This window comes from Mirounga leonina, unplaced genomic scaffold (genome assembly GCF_011800145.1).
Source record: "Mirounga leonina isolate KUSES-001 unplaced genomic scaffold, KU_Mleo_1.0 Mir_413, whole genome shotgun sequence".
Lineage (NCBI taxonomy): Eukaryota > Metazoa > Chordata > Mammalia > Carnivora > Phocidae > Mirounga > Mirounga leonina.
The window spans coordinates 1,569,888-1,591,803 of NW_023270734.1; the positions used below are offsets into that span (position 1 = coordinate 1,569,888).

At 41.6% G+C, this 21,916-nt stretch overlaps 1 protein-coding gene across 12 annotated transcripts in view; it reads right to left on the reverse strand.

The window, feature by feature from the left end:
- The window catches only part of SVIL (supervillin), a 229,085-nt gene that overhangs the window by 82,751 nt on the left and 124,418 nt on the right, over window positions 1-21,916 (reverse strand). For 6 of the 12 annotated variants that reach the window (XM_034987201.1, XM_034987197.1, XM_034987200.1 and 3 more), the window contains 4 exons: window positions 15,477-15,534; window positions 9,825-9,916; window positions 1,111-1,168; window positions 859-1,010 (listed from right to left, as the gene is read on the reverse strand). In XM_034987201.1, the coding sequence (XP_034843092.1) occupies window positions 859-1,010; window positions 1,111-1,118 (160 nt within the window). In that variant the 5' untranslated portion in view covers window positions 1,119-1,168; window positions 9,825-9,916; window positions 15,477-15,534. Of the gene's footprint in view, window positions 1-858; window positions 1,011-1,110; window positions 1,169-9,824; window positions 9,917-12,632; window positions 13,015-15,476; window positions 15,535-21,916 lie in introns of those variants that run through there. The other 6 variants (XM_034987194.1, XM_034987193.1, XM_034987191.1 and 3 more) reach the window with 5 other exon arrangements.

Sequence of the window (21,916 nt, forward strand, 5' to 3'; positions counted from 1 at the left end):
TAAAAATTCTTAATTCTCTAGTTTTCTGGCCATAGAAGATCAGGAACTCTAGATAAGTGACATGATCACATCACAAAGTGAGATCGACAGCCAATCCCTGAGGAAGAAACTAGAAAACACTGGCCATAAAAAGCAGCAGCACGGAGCTGCAGAGCCAGGGACGGGGTAGGAAGAACATCCCCATATGGGTCATCCTCTTCCAAGGTCAAGTTGAATATTTGATATTCCTAACGTTGACAGTTATCAAAAACAAAAAAAGTTATGTTTGAAATACGGTTTAATATGAAATAAATATACAATACATTTTAAATGACATGTAAATAATTTACATTCAAATAATTTAAATAGATGTTTGTTGCATTAACACATAGACTGAGCCCTAACCATTCAAGGTCCAGGTTCACTTTTAATGCTCCCTGCTGCGAGCAGCCGGGCCCTGTGCCGGGCACCTGGTTATTCTGTTTAAGGGAGTCTCGTTCAGTCCTCTAGTGAACTCTTACTGAGGATCTCAGACAGCAGGTCCTGTGCCAGTGCCCAGAAGGTGCCAAGAGGGAGACACAGTTCCTGCCCTTTAGGGGGTCCCAGGCTGGGGAGTGGGGGAATGAAATGACGTCATCAGTTTCCCATCAGTGGGCCAAGAGGAATTATTTCTTACTGCTCTGATACCAGAGGACCACACCTAGGAGGCGGGGCATCCGCATCATCGCAGCTTTTCACAAATAACGTGTATTCAATAAGTACATCTACATAATTCCCGTTTGTGGAATATCTCATTTCCCAATGCCACTGGATAAAAAAGGCTGCGTGGACCATGTCGGGCAGCCCGCGTGATGGCAGCGACCAGGCGAGCATGCTCACCGGTGTGGGGGCTGGCCGGGTCTGTGGCTCGCATGTATCTGGGCGTGTCTTCCTCCAGCAGGCGATGCGTCACTAACCCCGTGCAGCTTGGCAAGAGGATAGGCTGCGTGTCCGTTTCGATTCCTTCCAGGCGCCTGGCAATTCTTTCTTTTCTGTGCAGGACACCAAAAACTATCAATTCTCAGGAAAAAGTGGATACTACTTCACTGAGTAGCGCTTCTACTTTCTAATTAGGTATAATCCATTTCTTACCTTTTCATTTCTAAAAATTCTTTCCTCTTTGGTTCAAAGACTTTTCTTAATTCTGCAACTAAAATAAAACAGAGAAGAATAAAAAGATACTCCAGATTTCAGTAGTCATGCATTCATTCTACTCATTCATGAAACGTATATTTATTGAACTTATGTTTCTGTTCTTGGCTCCCGTGCAGCAGAGATACACAAAACTGGCGCAGTTCCTGTTTTCCTGGAGACTGTCTTCTAGTGTGAGAGGGCAGATGCCACATGGGAAGCATGTACGTACACACACACACACACGTCACAGGCTGCACTAAGAAGTAAGGGATGGATTAACAGGAATGAGTTCTGTTTCATCCAAGGGAGTCAGAGGAGGCCTGAACATTAAGATCTCTCCAGCTAGCAGATATCTCACTAGCTGTTTTTGATTGTTACTAGGTTCAATAAAGTATTCTAAGCTTTTCATTATGGAAAACTTCTAACGTCTGCAAAAGTAGAGATCAGCACTAGAACCTCCAGACACTCATCAGTAAGCTACAACCATCGTGTCTCCCCACACTCCTATTTCATGCTATCATTGAGCCTGTAAAAATCTGTAACCAGCTGATTGTTTCCAGCCATCCCTAACGGAGCATAGAGCCATTTACTGCAGTTTAGGTTAACACAGTTCCGAAGCCTCCCCTTACTGGCTTCGCTGGAAGGAAATGCTAACATTTTTTTTTTTTTTTAAGATTTTATTTATTTATTTGACAGAGAGAGAGGCAGCGAGAGAGGTAACACAAGCAAGAGGAGTGTGAGAGGGAGAAGCAGGCTTCCCGCAGAGCAGGGAGCCTGATGCGGGGCTCGATCCCAGGACCCTGGGATCATGACCTGAGCCGAAGGCAGACGCTTAACGACTGAGCCACCCAGGCGCCCCAAAATGTTAACATTTGTTTCCTTGCTATAATTTGGGTGGATGATGGATAAAGTTAACAACCCGAATTCTCCTGGCAACACTGGATGAGCAGACAAATGTTCTGCTGAGGTTGGGAGGGTCTCATGAGATACTGTCTATAAGGATATCACTGAGGGGCCAAATAATTGTTTCTTTGGAGAAATGGCCAAATTTGGTGGAAAATAAAGGTCTCTCTTCTCACCTCTTGCTCAGTCACATGAATTTATAAAGGCTCATCTGAGTGGCTCCTGTTGAGGACCCAGGAATACCAGGGAGAGGTGTTGCCGACAGCCCTGGGGGCCCATGGAACTTTGAAAGGCTGAGTCAAAGAAGAAACTCAACGGAGGCATACTAGAATGCTGGAATATTTTTAATTTTCTTTTTTTTTCCCCTTAAGATTCATTCATTTATTTATTTGACAGAGAGAGAGAGAGAAAGAGGGCCCAAGCAGGGGGAGCGGCAGGCAGAGGGAGAGGGAGAAGCTCAGATTTTTTTTTTTTAAGTATTTGTTTTTTTAAGATTTTATTTATTCATTTGAGAGAGAGACAGCAGAGGGTGAGGGAGAAGCACCCCCCAACCGAGCAGGGAGCCCGATGCAGAACTCGATCCCAGGACCCTGGGAACATGACCTGAGCTGAAGGCAGACACTTAACGACTGAGCCACCCAGGTGCCCCTTTTTAAATTTTCCTTTTGTTTTAAAGTAAACTCTACATCTTGGGGCACCTGGGTGGCTCAGTTGGTTAAGGGTCCAGCTCTTGATTTTGGCTTAGGTCATGATCTCAGGGTTGTGAGATCCAGCCCTACATCGGGCTCCACACTGAGCATGGAGCCTGCTTAAAATTCTCTTTCTCCTTCTCCCTCTGCTTCTGCCCCTTCTCTCCCCCACTCTCTAAAATAATAATAACAATAAAACAAAGTAAACTCTGTGTCCAATGTGGGGCTCAAACTCATGACCTTGAGGTTGAGAGTCACATGCTCTACGGACTGAGCCAGCCAGGCGCCCCTGAATTCTGGAATTTGACTTTCACTTGCTTTCATTTCTATTTTTTACTTTTTTTAAGTTGTCAGTTTTGTAATGATTCAGAGCCACACACACACACACACACACACACACACACACCCCTTTTTTATATTGCCCTTTGTCTTCGGAGATACAAGCCTTGTTTTTATTTATTTTTAAATGATAGCTGCCTTACAATTTCAGTTAGATTGACTTCTGTTAAGATGGTTATACGCAACTAATGGATCACTGAACACCACACCAAAAACTAATGATGCACTATAGGTTGGCTAATTGAATTAAAGAAAAAAAAATAGTTGGCTTCAAAAAGAGCCTCTCCCTCAACTGGCTTTGCCAGGAACCAGAGCAGCTGCAGGCAGAGGTGCACTTGCTCTGCACTGTCAAGTATGTTCCTATTCGGAAGACAAGGGTATAGGGTAATGGTGCGTCCTGCCATGATGCCTTTTGAGGAAGCTTGACTAATAATGGCTTCCCAGTCAACCAGTTAGCTCCAGCAAGATTATGGTGATAAAACTTCAATGACTGGTAGTGCATATTTTGAAAATATTTTCAAGGATGATATAAACCAGAGTATCAATTAATTATTTAATCCCCAAAAGAGCAAGGGGCCATATTTTTCATAAGATCGCTCCAGAAGCTACTGAAACCAAATTCCAAGTGCTCTGAAAGGTAGGTTTTGGACTCAACGTGTCAAACTCGTAACTGAGAAACACTATATTACTAGGGTCTTACAGAGCAGAACACCACTGACATTTCCTCCACCCAAATTATTTCAACTAGGTATGCTACGGTCTAAATGTTCATGTCCCACCCAAATGCATCCCCATCACCCAAAGTGATGATATTAGGAGGTAGGACCTTTGGGAGATGATTGGCTCTACCCTCAGGAGTAGGATTAGTGTCGTTATAGAAGAGGGCCCCAGAGCACTCCCTCCCCCCTTGTACGTGAGGCACAGTGAGAACGTGGCAGTCTGCAAGCCAGAAGAGGGTTCTCACCAGAACCCAACCATGCTGGATCCCTGATCTAGCCTCCAGAACTAGGAGTAATAAATTTTTGCTCTTTAAAAGCCACCCGGTATTTTGGTGTAGAAGCCCAAATGGACTAAGACAAGGATAAAAATATTAATTTAATGCACAGAGTGTCCTATAACTTCTATTGGACAAGTTAAGATACACTTTTTCATCCTAATTTGAGACTGAAAATCACTTCTATTTTGTTAAATTTTTAATTTTTAAATTTTTCTATAGAAATTATGTAACTAAAGACATTTAAAAAAAAAGATTCCAGCAGTATAAAAGCTAAGTGACAAATTTTCCTGGCATTCTTTATTTCCCATATTCTAGAAGCAATGATCAACTAGCTGGTAGACTATGCAAATGCCCACAACAAAACTATACTTCTCCTTCTGCCATTACCTACCTGTTTCAATATTCTGTAAATACTAAGATAATATAAGAAGGGAATAGGCTAATGGTCAGAATAGTCACTCATCCCAGGAACTGAACCCCAAGAAGCCTGGGGCAGTGGGAAAAAGGTGGGCAGGGGGTTTAGCCAAGTTATCCTACTGTCCATGGTGATCTCTGTTCTTTTCTGCACAGAACAGGCTGGGCAGCCCACTAGTGAATGCTGTAAGTCTCACTGCTATAAGTCTGAGGATAGCATTTAGGAGATGTTCAGGTACACCTCCTCAGGGTCACACACTCATCAGTTGGCTCTGGAACAGATCACAGATCGCCATAGGGTGCTAATGGCCTTTAGAGTGAAAAATTTCTTCGTGAGTCCTGCACCTCAGGATGTTAAGTATCCTTCGCTCCCCTACCAAATGCCTAATCATTACCAGTTGCCATGACGCAAAAATGCTCCCACTTGTTTCCAAAGCCCCCTGCGGACGTCACTGTCTGGGATTGCGAAGCACCAATCCCAGAACAAAGATTCAAATAAGCAGCCAGGCCCCTAGATGCCTGTGCTCTAGGTTATCCCAATGACAGACACCACTAGCCAGGACTGCATTCTTTTCAACCACACCTAGATTCAAACTCAAAACCGTTTCAAGCCTATAAGCTATAGTCCTCTCCAATTATTTACTGAGGAGTGAAATGAAGTCATAAATCAAACCATAAACTTTAAACGTATCAGCAAGCTAGGGGCACTTTGGCTCAGTCGGTCGAGCACCCGACTCTTGATCTTGGGATGGTGAGTCCGAGCCCCATGCTGGGTGTAGAGATTACTTTAAAATTAAATAAATAAATGTATCAGCAAGCTTATTCATTCTTAGTGGAAATCCATAGTGAATCTTATAAAAAAAAAATCCCTTAAGCAAACAAATTACCTCTCAGTCTATTCTTTGTAACAAATCTATTTTTCAGTTACCCAGATTTGCTTCAATCCTATAGACATGAGATTACAGGGGAAAGAAATGATGTGGAAGACAAAAGAAGTAATAGAGAAGCTTCCTTTCCCAAGACTATAATTTAAAAGTAAAATTAGTAAAGCAAACATGCAATATAATTACTCTAGTATATCTATTCCATGGGAAAATACTTCAGTTGTAGGAAAGAGAATAGGTTTTATTTGAATTGCTGATGTGTGCATACTTTTTCTGACCCTCTCCAGGAAAAAAAACAAAAACCAAAAAACCAAAAAACAACAACCTCTTTTGGGCTCTTGCAGTCCTCATTAGGCCCTCCGGTTGGAATTTTTGGTCAGGTTTATTATAAAGCATTAAAAAAGAGCTAACACTAAGAAATCACAGAAGTCACCCCAGCTGTGGAAATCTATGTTGCCCTCCATTGTTTCATTCATAAAGCACTACCACAGGTATCATCTGGATGATAGTCTTGAATACAGTTTACAGAATACAGGTATACAGAATACAGAATACAGGTACAGAATACAGAATGCAGGTACTGTTTATGATCTACCAAAAGCTGTCTTTTCTTTACAACTGTTATATAATTTCAGACTTACAGAAAAATCAAGACATGTTCCATAACATGTTTATACTTTACTTACTACATTTGGTTTATTTTTATCCTTTTCCATATGCGTATTTACATGTGTTATATATGTATACACATGCATGCATGTACACATATTTACATATTATTTTTTTAAAGATTTATTTATTTATTTTAGAGAGAGAGAGAGACAGAGAGCAAGAGCATGAGTGTGGGATGGGGCAGAGGGAGAGGGGAGAGAGAGATTCCCAAGCAGGCTCCACACCCTGTAAGGAGCTGGCCGTGGGGCTCCATCCCATGACCCTGAGATCATGACCCAAGCCAAAACCAAGAGTCAGACGCTCAACCGACTGAGCCACCCAGGCACCCCTACGTATTAATTTTTCTGAACCATTCAAGAGTAAGTTGCAGCATAATATTCCTTTATCTCTAAATTCATCAGTGTATATTTCCTTAAAACAGGAAATAAGAATATTTTTTTAATTGGATTAAGCTGGGGCACCTGGGTGACTCAGTTGGTTAAGCATCTGCCTTTAACTCAGATCATGATCTCAGGGTCCTGGGATCGAACCCCACATTGGGCTCCCTGTTCAGTGGGGAGTCTGCTTCTCCCTCTCCCTGTGCCACTCCCCCTGCCTGTACACACTCTCTCTCTCTCAAATAAACAAAATCTTTAAAAAAATAAAATAAAATTGGATTAAGCAGTCATAATTCAATTGATTGTATGCTGTGGTGTAATGTGTACAATTCATAAATGGTTCCAGTATTAGTAATACTAGTCATCATATAATACAGATCTAAACAGGCACTGTTGATCTAACCTCTGTTGTAATGAATTTTCTACTTTGCCTTCAAGTACATTAAAACTGTGACATATACTAAATTATTCCTCATTGCACCTGCTATCTTAGCCTGCTGCCCTTGTCTGAGTAATTCTGAATGGTGTTTCTGTGGCAATACAGATTCTATGAGTCTATTTCTTTAGTTAGTTTTGATGGGAATCGGATGGTCATTTTCCGAGTCAGGTAATTTACGGGTAATTGACATCAGGGCTATCATACTTTATTAAGTTATTTCACTGCCTAACATGCTTTATCATAATATATAATGCCAATACCCGGCATAATGAGGTCTGCTGGGCAGTTTTCTTGAGGGACACCGCTTCTTTAATAAGCCCAGAGAAACAGGCTTTCTGGTAAAATTATTGTTGAGTTCAGGCATCCAAACCCAAGTACAGTAGAATCTTCCAAAGAAACAGAAGTGGCAGGGGACTGCCAAGAACACCTCTCTCCCACCCTGCATTTGACAGGCTAAGAGCACAGGTCAGACCCAGAATGTCCTGAAAACAGATCTGACTTCCCAGAGCAGTAACACACTTTAACTTTTACACTTGGATGGCAGCCACTGATACAAAGACAAGCAGCTTATAAAATCAGTGATTACAAAACTAGAGCAATAAGGGGCGGGGGGTGGTGATAGCTGAGAGGTGTGGGATTTCTTTTTGGGATAATGACAGTGTTCCAGAACTGACTGTGGTGATGGATGCACAGCTCTGTGGATATGCTAAAAGCTGCTGACCTGTATACTTTAGATGGATGAATTGTATACTGTTTGAATTATATCTCAAGAAAGCTATCAAGAAAGTAGAGTAATATATTTGGTTCATTTCATAATTCTTAAGTGGAAAATATATTTTAATAGCATCATCTTTACATAAGTAAAGGTTTTTAACCCTTGGATAACTTGTTTGTGATACACAGTTAAAGGAAGCCCCTTTACAGAAAAAGCCAATGATCATTTCAATGCTCAATTTCACAAAAGCAAGAATTCCTCACTAAATGAACAGAAACTTCTGTAAACGTATAAACAGACATAAAACTCTATGCCATGAAAAGTTGTAATCAATTCCCACTTTCACCATTATATTGCCAAGAACTGACAGAATCATTAAAATATTCGTTAAGATGGAGAACTGAGATTATCGGGAATACATGGGTCTTTCCAAACATGCCTGCCTGAATTCGTAAAGTGCGGAGTGTAAAATAAGACTATGGGGAATTTACACGAAATTCGGGGCAGGAGAGGCTCTGATACTTTTTAAGCATGTTTTGAAGATCTTGTGAACTTGGAAACATAAATCTGATAAATACATGGTGTTATCTTTGATTTGTGAAAAAGTTTTTTATAACCAATTATGATACATTTTCTAATGAAACTGGTTAATCAACTTACGTGTTCTTAAATTTTGGCATATGTGGAGTTACAAGCTGTTGAACCTGAAAAGAACCTCACATCTCATATATTGTTTCTAATTTTTCTGACTCTAATATTGCGAGTACTATTGCTCACCAAGAAAAGGACCAGGGTAGATGAAGAGGATGAGTGAAGCAGTTTTTGCTATAGAACTTTGCCTATCATTCCAATCTTCCAAGATCCTGCTGAAGTCAATCTGTTCACTCTTGTACTTTGTTTGAATCATCTTCATCGATTGTTAAGTTTGACCCAGATTAACCAGAGTTTCTTTGTCTTTCACAAAGAGTCTAAAAAATCAGAAGGGCCCTTCCATGTCACGCCATCCAGGCGGGAACCCACAGCATGTGCCCTTCCCATGGAAGCCTATGACCTTCCTTGAACAGCCAACAGGAGCGAATGAGATCGTAATGCAGCCCATTTCATTCGCAGGTCCCACGAACTATCAGAACTGTCTCTCTCCTTTGAAATCTCACCTACTTCCCTGTAATTCAACACAGTATTCTTGTTCTAGGGCCTCTGGGGCAACATGGAATAAGTCTGTATTCCAGTTGACAGTTTTCTAAATACTTGAAAATTGCAAAATGTCCCTGTTTAAATTTTCTCCACAAGGCCAAATCCCTGGGGTCCTTCAAATATCCATCCTCATTAGACTATGTCTAAGCATATCACCTATTCAGTTCCTCAGGATGTACGCCCATTTATCAGTGGGCCTTTTAAACTAGATTTAGTTTCTATTAAAAGAATTTTTTTTTTCTGGTCTAATTTCTTTTGGGTTTGATCTCATGTTTGTTTTTTTCTTTCAGAGGACAAAAAAGAAAAAAAAAATCTGACCTCTCATCAAACCTGTTTTTTCTGAAGTAAGGGCTACACAGCTGATCTGGGATAAAGGCAGTTTGTGAGCTGGTACTCCCCTCTGCCAGTGTTAGAGTTGGTGGACACAAAGATCTGGTTAATGTTTACATCATTTCTCAGGCAAAACACAGGGGTAGTTTGCTGATGGCAGGTGCAAATGTTTTATTGCACTTCCATCTTTCCCAATGAAAATACTAATTCACTGAACATCTGAGTGCCTACCTGGGGAAGGAGATGTGTAAGGTACAGTGTGCACTGGAAGCCCAGCGTGCTGCTTGGCAGGGAGCTCTAAGATACTCAGTGTAAATGCAACAACCCTGGCAAGCACCAAGAGGTGGAGGGAGTGGGCAGAGTGGACGAAGTAGATACAGGCTTATGAGCAAAACTCACTGCCCCTGGAGAAAGTGAAAGCTAGGAGAGATAATGAAGGTTGATTCTATGCTGCCTCCCTCTGTCACCCTCCCCACCCGGTGCCCAGGGAATACCCAAGGATGCCTAAAATGAACAAGAAAGGACACAGAGAAAGGTGTAGATGAAACACGCAAGAGGGGAGGTATACCTTCATTGAGGTTAATTCTTGGAAGAGGCAGAAAGGAACACAATGGAGGGTATACACTGGAGATTAGGGAATGACTTCCCCTCAATGAAAATCAGGTGACACAATACTTATGTGCCCAGGACACTGGTCAGCCATTTAGAGAAAGTCTCACCTTTCGGAAGTGCAGTTAAAATCTTAGCATCGATTCTTCTTCTGTGGTTAGCAAGCTGTTCTTTATCTTCAAGCCAGAACTCTTTCTGAAAGCTAAAAATTAAATTATTCCATTACTAAGGTTTAAAGTCAATGTGAATCAAGATATATGTTGTTAAGTGCAAAAAATGCAAAACAAAAGTTACATGACTGTTATACATAGTGAAATACATGTGTGTGGATTACAAGTAAAAATTTTATTTCAGGGAGTTAAATGGTAGCTTTTTTTCGTTTATTTATAGTTATATTACTATGACCTTTTTGTGCAAGGGAAGAATTACAACAGCACAGGCAGGTGGCGTGGCATCAGCGGGTAACAACATGGCTGAGCTGAGAGTTGGACGCCTCAGTTGGGAGGGACACCCTCTTCTGGAGCTACTCGCCCATAGCTGTGGAAGCTTGGATTAATCACTCAACCTCTCTGTGTTCTTCTCTTCCTCAGAAAATCAGCAACTTGTCTAGGTTATGAACATGCTTTCCTCCAGGGTTGAAATTATGGTAAAGTAACACATGCCTTCAAACAACCAAGAAATCAAAGCATGGTGAACAGGTCTGAAAGGCTCATGAAAACTTGGCTTAGAATGGAGGAGGAAAGGAAGGGGGGAAGAATAAGGAACTAAGCACTATGTACTTTTCTTCTCTAAGTAGGCATATTCCAGGTATAATCTTAATTATCTTCGTAAGACCCCATGAGGCCTGAACCACTCAGTGCTGTGCTGAGAAACGTTTAATAACGGGCTCCTTCCTCTGGCTCTACTGCCCCCGTCCGCTAAGCACATGCTTTGCGGTCTTGGCTGATGGTGTCAATACTCCCACGATGGCCGATTTTCAAGCTTCCCACAGGACTCCCTGGACTCCAAGCTGAAAGAGAGGCACACGCTCACTCTCGCGAGGCGGTGCGAGAGGGCCCCAGCACACCACGGGCACTATCATCATCCTTGGTTTGCAGATTAGGAAGCTGTTACACGGTTTGCCCGAGGATGAGATACGAACCTAGCTCCTCTCACACTGTGTGCAGGGGCCCCCAGGCTGCGGGGCACCAACCCCATGGGCCTCCACGGGAGCGTGCCTGGGGTTGGGCAAGACGACAGAGCTGCCGCCACACAGGAAGAAAACCCAGCATGAAAACAGAAAAACTAATATTCCCCAGTGATACGATCACCTCCGGAGAGGTGAACGACAGGCTTGCAAAGGCTGAAGATCAGTGCAAAGTTGACCTTCACCATGGGCTCGCCCTCCATTTGCATTTCCACTCTGCAGGGGTGCATGCCCATAGAAGCGTGAGGGGGGACTGGACTGAGGAAGGTGCTGTGCGTACTAGGTAAGTGGGACACACGAATCATCTATGCCCCATACATAAATTCAATTTCAAGGAGCTGCCGCACATTCCAAAATAGGGGACGCATCCATCTTCCAGAACCAAGTCCATCTGAAATCTTACTTGTTGCTTTCTAAACGTGGTAGGGTTTATATTCCATAAATATGACTGCCATGTATTCATATTATTTAATAAAAAGTCTTGAGATTAAGTAGTCTTTATAAACCACACTCCAGATGGCTTGAAGACACCTGCTTAGGTCAGAAATGTGGAATTAGCACTGACTTCTAAACAGTGAATCACGATGCACTGACAATTCTTTTTCAGTGTTTTATTCAGATGTAGGACTTAGTATAAACCTACAGAATTAGATAACTGTAGAAATGGAGCCTACTTAAAGAATGGCATGCTGTTGTAACTGGTTATTTAGCTACTTGTGTAAATAAACATCTTGATAAAGTTCTGTACTTTCTTCGGGAAACTCGAATCTCAGGAAAAGAACTCTATATTAAAACAAAATGGTCCAATCCCTGAAATATTCAGTTTCTCAGGCCATTGACCTTGGGGTACAAATATTATCTCGTATTTTCAAACATAAATATCTGCTGGCTTCTATTTCCCCCCTTTTTTGTGCTTATCAAAAAGCTGCTAATAAAGACTAAGAAACTGCTCCCCAGTTAAACATTTTTCTGAACTTCTATAGTGGGGTTTCCGAGTCATCCCCTGACAGCCCCTAAACTTACTTTCTTCAAACAAGCTACAAGAGTGTCAGCACCAATGAAAAGGACAGCCTTTTCACAGTTGGTCAGGAACCAATGGAAAACCCAAATGCTGTCAGGAAACGCGCTCATGGCTCCTAACATGGTTCACTGTAAATGCCGTTTACTCTGAGTTCCCTCCTCCCCATCCTGACTGAGTCTGGCTCCTGTTCTGGGTCTCAGATTAAGGTCAGTTCCTCAAGGAAGAAACCCCCTGACCCAGTGCCTGCCTCACTGCAGACCGAATCTATATCATGCACCTCTGTTGTTTTCTCTCATGGTATCCTGGTTTCTTATCTGTAGAACATATTGCAAGTGTCTCATTTCAAATTATGGATTCATAGGGGCTCCTGAGTGGCTCAGTCGGTTAGGCCTCCGACTCTTGGTTTTGGCTCAGGTCACGATCTCAGGGGTCGTGAGACTGAGTCCCCCATCGGGCTCTGCGCTGAGTGTGGAGCCCGCTTAAGAGTCTCTCTCTCTCCTTCTCCCTCTACCCCTCCCTGCCATATGCTAGTACACATTCTCTCAAAAAAAAAAAAGGATTCTGGAACATTTGTGAAAGGGTAACTCCTTCTGATCATCTAATGGCTAGTAAAACACAAAAACCCCAAAGGGCCCTAACATCACCCTCCTCTCATTTTTTTGATTCAGGGGTACCAAGCAGTGTGACTGGTGGAGCCCAAGCCTAACTCACACAATAGATGACTCCAAAGCACTGAGCTCCGCATGCTGGATGGTGCTCTCCTCTTCACGGACCATCACCCCTGGCACAAGGAGTCTCTGCCCGACAACCTCCATAGGCATGGATGGGTTGCCACAGCTAAACTGAAAGCATGAGTCTGTAATTCAATATGAAATATATAACTCCATATATAACTAAAGTAAATGCTACAGTCTTGATTTTTGAATTATATTTTAAAAGTTTCTACTATTAAGAAGCACCTTTTGTATCTTTTATATATTTTCCATCTCCTCTGAAATAGTGCTCTCTTCAGGACTAAATTTTACATACTCTACCTCCTTCCCTCTGCTTCAATAATCTAAGAAGAGATTGCTCCCTGCTTCCATAATTTTTTTTTTAATGTGTCCCATTAACCTACTTAAATACCAGCAGTAGAGGGGTGCCTGGGTGGCTCAGTCATTAAGTGTCTGCCTTCGGCTCCAGTCATGATCCCGGGGTCCTGGGATCGAGCTCTGCATCGGGCTCCCTGCTCTGCGGGGAGCCTGCTTCTCCCTCTCCCACTCCCCCTGCTTGTGTTCCCTCTCTCGCTGTGTCTCTCTCTGTCAAATAAATAAATAAAATCTTTAAAAAATAAATAAATAAATAAATACCAGCAGTAGAAACAAGGGGAAATTTTAGGGAAGTGAGGACAGGTTACTGCGCCTATCTTTGACAAAATGGGGCTGCAGTTACTAGCGCCTATCTTTGACAAAATGGGGCTATACCATGACAGTGATTAGTCAGCACCCACGCTGGGAAAGGCTCCCTCCAATCTGTTCACTCTTCTACTGGAGTTCACATTACAGGATAGGAGAGATCAAAGTCCACTACCTCCTATTTGCACCTCTGGCATCTGGTTGACTAGACTGCTTTGAAGGAGGCAAGTGCTTGCATCTCCAGCCTATTTTACTCTAGCTCATGGCAAGGAGACTGTGATCTGCATGGGTCCGGAGGAGATACTGTTCACCATTTCAGAGCAGTTGTGTCCCTCTGAATCTGTCTCTACTGCAACGTCTGACCTCCTAGTTCACGCTTCTGCTATCCTTAAGTAAGCAATGCTTTCCTCTTCTTCCTTTTTCAAAGTCACTTACTAGCTCTGTTACAGCTACACCAATCTGCTAGGGATGAACTGGGAACTAAGCTACTCTGGTCTGAACATCTGTATTCCCCCAGATTCAGATGTTGACATCCTAACCCCCAAACGTGATGATACTAGGAGGTGGGGACTTTGGAAGGTGATAGGTCACGGGGTAAAGACTTCATGAATGAGAATACTGTCCTTGTAAAAAGAGACCCAGAGATTGACTATACTTCAATTAAAATAAAACAACCCCTCTGAGAGACCCAGTGATCTCTCCAGCTCATTCCACCAAATGAGGATACAAGAAGTTGGCAGTCTGAAACCTGAGAGAGGGCCCTCACCCCAATATGCTGGCACCCTGACCTCAGACTTCCAGCCTCCAGAATTGTGAGAAATAAATTTCTGCTGTTTATAAGCCATCCAGTCTATAGTATTTTGTTATAGTAGCTGGAACTAACAAATCTAAGGCTGTAAGCCTTAGATTCTATCAAAAATATGGCAAAGATGAGAAATATGGGAGACTGTGCCAAGCACCAGAAAAGTTAAGATTTCCTGAGTTAAATAAGACAGACAGCCTTACTGCTGACCCTGGCTCATTACGGCTCTAGGTGGCCTGATACTAAGACATGGATCCAATCCATCAAGGCTTTATCTCACTAATGTGCTCACAAGATCAATTATGCCATTTTCAATGCAGGACAAGGCTCAGTCTGATGAGGACATCTGTTTATTCAATGCCATTGAAATGCAAACCCTTTATAGTAAAGAAACAATGTCATACACGATACATTAGGAACAAAAGCATCTGAGTGGAATGAGGGGTTAGATCAGGGTTGGGTCCTTCTACCATCATGAAATGTACATTGGGATTGATGCCTGCATATCTTACGGATAATAACTTTGTGTATTCACTTGAAAATCTCAAAATCTATTAGGGACGGTGATCTACTAAGAAGCATCTGAGATACAGCTATCTTGTTTGGCACAAACTTTAATTTTTACAAGAGCTTATATGAATGATTATGTACCAGAGAGTCTTAGCACATTAGGTAAATCAAATTAGTACCCATAACATCTTGCAGTCAAGGGAACTGAAGTGCAGAACGGTTAAAAGACCTCACTGGGGGATGCCTGGGTCAGTTAAGCATCTGCCTTCGGCTCGGGTCATGATCCCAGTGTCCTGGGATCGAGTCCTGCATTGGGCTCCCCCTGCTCTGCAGGAAGCCTGCTTCTCCCTCTCCCTCCACCTGCCGCTCCCCGTTTGTGCTCTCTCTCTCTCTGTCAAGAAAAAAAAAAAAAAAAAGACCTCACTGGACAGATGGATTGGATGGGGGCAGGGAGGGAAGGAGGGAAGAAGGAAGGATGGAAGGAAAGAACAAGACTAAAGTTTTTCTTGAAAAATCAAAAGCTCTCTTACTTGATGGACAGACTGCAAAAGAACATCCCACACTTGGAGGCTGGTACAAGAAAGAAAAGATAATAGCCCTTTACAGGTTCAAACTTATATCCGATCTGTAAATAGTTCCCATAAACAGCATTAATGAATACAAAAATAATCTTTTTTAGCTGAACATACTATTAGGTCAGCTTGCTTTATATATTTTAATAAATCAAACTCTGGGGAGAAAACATATTGCCAAACATTCAAACTCATGAATTAGGAATTTAGGAGAATAATTCTAAAAGCTACCACAAATCTTCAAAACTTATGATTCCTTGCGCAAAGACCACTTTACCTTGAAACTTTTCTTTGACTTGGTAATCCAACGCAGTTTAAGTTTTTCTGGTTGAAATCTAAGGGGAAAGAAAAAATGTAACATTGAAATAGCTACACAATAAGTTTTGTTTTTTAAAAAAAAAAAACTCCAATGAAAAAAAAATTCTTCAAAGTACCTTTGAACATATAACTTAAGAAAAAGGAAACCATTAACCAGACAAGAAATATGAATACAAAAATGACACCTTTTAAGAATCAAATTCCACAACATACATTTTACATACGCAAAGTTTCTTCCTCTCCTGAAATTTAGCCAACATAACTCTGCAGGTGGTCGGGGGGTGGGTGGGAATCTGACATAGTTCAATACTATCATTTAAATTTGTTATAGCTACAAGAATAACTCAAAGCAATTAAATACTGAACAGCACAGTTACGTACTCAGGGGAAAAAAAGGAGAAAAAACATTTAACAATTTCAGTCCAGGTAACCAGAAACGGTGAAACTCATCATCGCCTGATATGTTTGAGATGCCTTTAAAGAATGTGTGCGTGGAGGGGATAATGAGGAGCAGGGGAACAAGCCCGCTGTCTTTATTGTCTTCATTAAAATCTAGACAACAACACATCAAATTAACAATTTCTTTCTTTATTTTTGAAGATAAGATATGTATTATGTAAAGACAGGTGGTAACAATCCCATGCAGCAAAAACACACATCCGGGTGGACCAGTTAATCAAAACCAGGCAGAGACAAATTTATACCAGTCTAATGGCAAGTAATCTGTTTTACAGCTTTTGGTATAGTAACCATTTGTCCACCAAGAAAACCACAAGCAGACCAGTTACACAGAGTTCTAAGCGAGTGCCTTTTACTGTTTAATATCTGGGGGCAGAAGCCTGAGGAAAAGGAGGTACAAAATAGACCAGATGCTGACATGTCATTATCCAGCAAACACATACAGAATCCCGGAATTTGGAAATTCTTACCAATTAGAGAGATATAATAAAATGAAAGGTATCATGCCAACTAAACACCTAAGCTTTTTTCCTACTTATACAAATATCTTGTTATGTATTTTAAAAAAGAGAACTCAGTTCAAAAAGCTACCAAATGTTGTGGAAGAAAATTCCTGAAGCTGAGGCCTGTTCAAATCACCTCCTAAAATGCATTTGTGCTGTAAAAGACTTGGACACAGACTGCCTGAATTTCACATGTGACGGTCAAAATAACTTCAGCATTTCAGTTTTGTTCAATCAGTGAACAGAATCCGCGGTGCCACTCCAGTAGTTAAATGGAAAGCATGCATTTTCCTCTGTACTCAAAAGGAAGCCACTACAAAAACAACATTTTGTTCCAAAGAGTATCACATGAAGATTTAATAAAAAGACAAACACCACTGTCTACTGGAAATAATTTAGTATATATATATATAGCATTCGGTTTAGAAAACTATTTTAGCTAAAGCACAGCATATCCAGAACTGGGACCCAAAGTTTGGGCATTGTGACTGAGTTTGCAATTTTTCCTGCATAAAGGCTTTCGTGGTTCAGCAGTATCTCTAACCTACAATAGGAAAAAAAATAAAACAAAAAAAAACTCACGTTTTTCAGCCACAAAATAAGCTAATTTATAAACTCACTAGGATCTTTCAAGTGTCCTTTGAGGAAACTATAACTAACGGGACACAGGAGAATACAAGGTAAAATGGAGGATGCAAGGCATTCATCCCGTTATAAAATAAACCCGCAAATGCAGTTCCTCTTTCTCTCGCCTTACCTTGTTTCTCAGGGAACTTGAAAGCTCCCAGACAGCCAGCAATCTCTGGGCTTCTGAACATGGTTGCACCTAGAAAGTTTACTCACTTTCTAGAGCTCTAGAGCTTGGTCCTCTCCACCAGCCGTGGCCTTCAGCCCGTCTAAGCAAAACTGGGTTGAGATTTTTCACAGCCCAGGGCTAGAGCAATCAGGCACTCGTGTCCTTGAAAGTATAGTAAACGCAGAGCAGGAGGCTGCAGGCTGGAACAGCTCAAACCCCGTAATCAGATTACAAGCAGAAATCAGGCCTGTGGATGCTGAACCAGGCCGCACTCCGCTGATGGGCCATTCATGATGTTACCACTTCAAAGCAGGGGCCGAATCCCAGCTTATGTTCCAGCTACATAGACAATACTGCAACCTAACCACCACCACGGGGGAGTCCAAAACAACTCCTCCTCGCCCTAAAAATAAACAAGAAGAAACCATACAGAGACTCTTGATGTATTGGGAAGAAGGGAAGCTGCCTAACGATTCCCAGGCTGCTCTGAGTCTGGCTTTGGCTAAGTTAAATGAAATATTTCACCTAACAGGGAAGCCAAAACCCCATCGTTAAGAGTTAAGATTTATGAACAACATATGAGCGAAATTGTGGGAAAAGAAGAGGCAGATATTACTGGAGGTTCAAAAATTTTAATTTGAGACAGAAGCTCTTAAGTTAGGCCTTACCTCTCGGGCTACCCCCTTTTTTTAAAAAGATTTTATTTATTTATTTGAGAGAGAGAATGAGAGAGAGCACATGAGAGGGGGGAGGGGCAGAGGGAGAAGCAGACTCCCTGCCGAGCAGGGAGCCCGATGCGGGACTCGATCCTGGGACTCCAGGATCATGACCTGAGCTGAAGGCAGTTGCTTAACCAACTGAGCCACCCAGGCACCCAAAGGGACTTAATTTTTATAAAGCAGATCCAGGTTTACTTCAGAATCGAGGGGAAGGCTCCAGAGATTTCCCACGTGCCCCCTCCCCTACAACATGCACAGCCTCCGCCATGAGCTACATTTTTACCAAGGATGACCCTGCCTTGACTCATCATAATCACCCACAGTCCATGGTTTACCTGAGGATTCACAGCATTCCATGGGTTTGGACAAACGTGCAAGAACACATCTCTCACTGTAATATCACAGAGAGTATTTTCAGCACCCTAAAAATCCCTGGTGCTCTGTCTGTTCACCTTCTCCCTCCTCCCCCAGCAACTACTGCTCTTTTTCTATCTCCCTCGTTTCATCTTTCCTAGAATGTCACCGAGCTGGAGTTACATAGTGTGCAGCCTTTCCAGATTGGCTTCTTTCACTTGGTAATATGCATTTAAGGATCCTTCGTGTCTTTTCCTGGCTTGACAGCTCACGCCTTCTCAGTGCTGAATACTATTCCACTGTCTGGATGGACCACGGTTTGTTTATCCGTTCACCTACTGAATGCTTGCTTCCTTGTTTGAGCACCGATGAAGAAAGCTGCTACAAACATCCATGTACGGGTTTTTGGGTGGACTTAAGTTTTCAGCTCCTTTGGGTAAAGACCAAGGAGTGCGACTGCTGCTTCATATGGCAGGAATAGGTTTAGGTTTGTAAGGAAGTGCCAATCTGTCTTGTAAAGCAGCTGTACCATTTTGCATTCTCACCAGCAATGTACGAAAGTTCATGTCTCTCCACATCCTTGCTGGCATTTGGTGGTGCCCGTGTTTGGGATTTTTGCCATTCTGATAAGTGCACAGTGGTATTGTACTGTTTTGAGTTTCCCTGATGGCGTATGATGTGGAACAGCTTTTCATATACTTATTTGCCATCTGTGTATCTTCTTTGGTGAGGTGTCTGCTAAACGCTTTGGCCCATTTTTTAGGCCATTGTTTGTTTCCTTATTGTTGAGTTTTAAGAATTCCTTGTATATTTTGGATAATAACCCTTTTTCAGATATGTCTTCTGCAAATATTTGTTCCCCAGCCTGTGGCTTTTCTAATTCTCTTGAAATTGTCTTTTGCAGGAGTTTTATAATTTTAATAAGGTCCAGCTTGTCAATTCTTTCATTCACGGATCGTGCCTTTGGTGTTGCATCTAAAAAGGCATCACCAGGGGCGTCTGGGTGGCTCAGTCTGTTAAGAGTCTTGACTCTTGATTTTGGCTCAGGTCATGATCTCAGGGTCGTGAGATCAAGCCCCACGTCGGGCTCCACGCTGAGTATAGAGCTTGCTTGAGATTCTCTCTCTCCTTCTCCCTCTGCCCCTTCACCCCCTCTCCCCGCTTACGCTCTCTCTCTCTAAAAAATAAATAAATAAATAAAAATAAAAAGGCATCACCATTCCCAAGGTCATCTGGGCTTTCTCCTATGCTCTCATCTAGATGTTTTATAGTTTTGTGTTTTACATTTAGGTTTATAATCCATTTTGAACTAAGTTTTGTGAAGGGTGTAAGGTCTGGGTCTAGATTCATTTTTTTTCATGTGGCCATCCAGTTGTTCCAGCAGCATTTGTGGAAGAGACTACCTTTGCTCCCTTGCATTGACTGAGGGTCTCTACTCCCGGGATCCCTGACTCCCCGTACTGGCCTGTCTATGTCTCTCATCTCAGGAGCAGTGGTTTGCCCTGGGTCCTCCCCTCTCCTATGGATCCAAGAAGAGTTATTGATTTTTCAGTCTGTGCAGCTTCTTTCTTATTGTTGGGATAAAGTGGGGACTCCCAAGCTTTTTACATGCACGACTGGAAACCCTGGAGTCCCCCCATTTATTTTTAACTACAACATGTAAATGGTGAGCCCAAACAGTAATAATGCAATTCCAAGAAAAATATGCAATAATTAGAGGCTGGCAATATTACAGCTAAAAGGAGCATTAAAGAGAACCTAAGAAAATGGTCTCATTTACAAGATGAGGAAACAGGGCTAGGGGAGTAACTTGCTCATGTGGTCAGTGATGGAGCCATAGGATCTGGGGAAGGTGGGCTCCAGACCGTGATTTGCCCCATATACCTGCAGGGAGGCAGGGACCTTGAGTATATCCATCTTTGTATGCTTGGGACTGAACACTGTAGCAGGTGCAGAGCAGGCCCCCAGAGAATGTGTGCTAAGTGACCATATGAAATAATGGAATTTGCTGAGGGCTAGAGGTCACACTCTAAAATGATTTTTACTGATTTTATATCCTGATTTCAAACCAGATGGACTTAAACTGATCTCTAAACTACAAACTTAACTTGAAAAAGAAGAAATTAATCAAGGTGCAACCACAGAAGGTACCCCAGCGCTGGTTACTCCATGGGTCAGCAGTGGCATCTGGTGTTCTCTCTATACTGCTGGTCACTACAACTCTATAAAAATGGGGAGAAATATGGCAAATAGGGCAGTTTAAAAAAACTCAGCAAGGAACAACATATGTAGCTGTGGATAACTGTAGTGGACATTTTATTGTTAGGTCCAGAATAACTGGGAAAAAAGAAGGAAGTGTTAGGGTGCCTGGGTGGCTCAGTTGGTTAAGCGACTGCCTTCGGCTCAGGTCATGATCCTGGGGTCCCTGGATCGAGTCCCACATCGGGCTCCCTGCTCGGCAGGGAGTCTGCTTCTCCCTCTGACCCTCCCAACCCTCCCCCCTCTCATGTGCTCTCTCTCTCAGTCTCTCTCTCTCAAATAAATAAATATCTTTAAAAAATAAATAAATAAAATTAAAAAAAAGAAGGAAGTGTTGGAAAGTGAAGAGAAAGGGAGGAAATTGTGCAAGCAACTGATTCTGGAAATGAATAATTACATGAGATGAAATAATATTTATATTTATAAATAATATTTACAAAGCATTTAGTTTATAAAACACAGTATCACCTGCTCATGACCATATATATTCCTGAAAACTACTCTTCTTAGAAAACACTCAATTAGAATTATCTTAAGTATATCTAAATGTTTCTTTTTAATTGTTACTAAGGAGTATCTCTAGTTTGAATTTTTAAAATGAAATTCCAATAGAGACTAAAAAGAATTTGGATATTCTCTATAAGCTGGTAATGGACTCTAACCAGAATTATTTGCCTCACTCATCCATTATGGAAAAAAGCAAACAGATTTAAATATGGCTTCACGGTTGAAAAGAAAAAGCACAACATTATTAAGTTATGGATATACAATTTAATTTCCTATTTAATTATCTCATCCTCATGAGATCATAAAGATGAAAGAAATCTATATTTTACATCAGTAGAAAGTATGAGGTTTCTAAGTTTACTCTCCAATAATTAGAAATAATAACAATTAATAATAATTTTCTTATTTTAGGGTGGCTCATTCACACAGAAGAGCGACCAAACAGACAAACATTTCCTCACATCATTCTGTAGGTTAGCATATTTTATTTCTCTGCAGAGAAAATTCAAGTTGTGGTTGTGATTTTCTTAAATTTCAGGGAGAAGATATCTTAATTTAAAACAGAGATGGTGCTGTACTCCCTTTCCAACATCACTTAACCACCAGCTCAGCACAGAGAAAAAAGGAGATACACAATATGCACAAAATTCTCTGCCACTGTGTCCAGTTAGAAACACTAATCATTTCCATTTTCAAAGAACCACAGTTTTCTCAATGCTCAGAATTAATGTTTTATGGAACTATTTTATGGAATGTTTTTGAAGTTTCAATCTTGAGGTTTAAAAGAAAACAAATGTTTAAG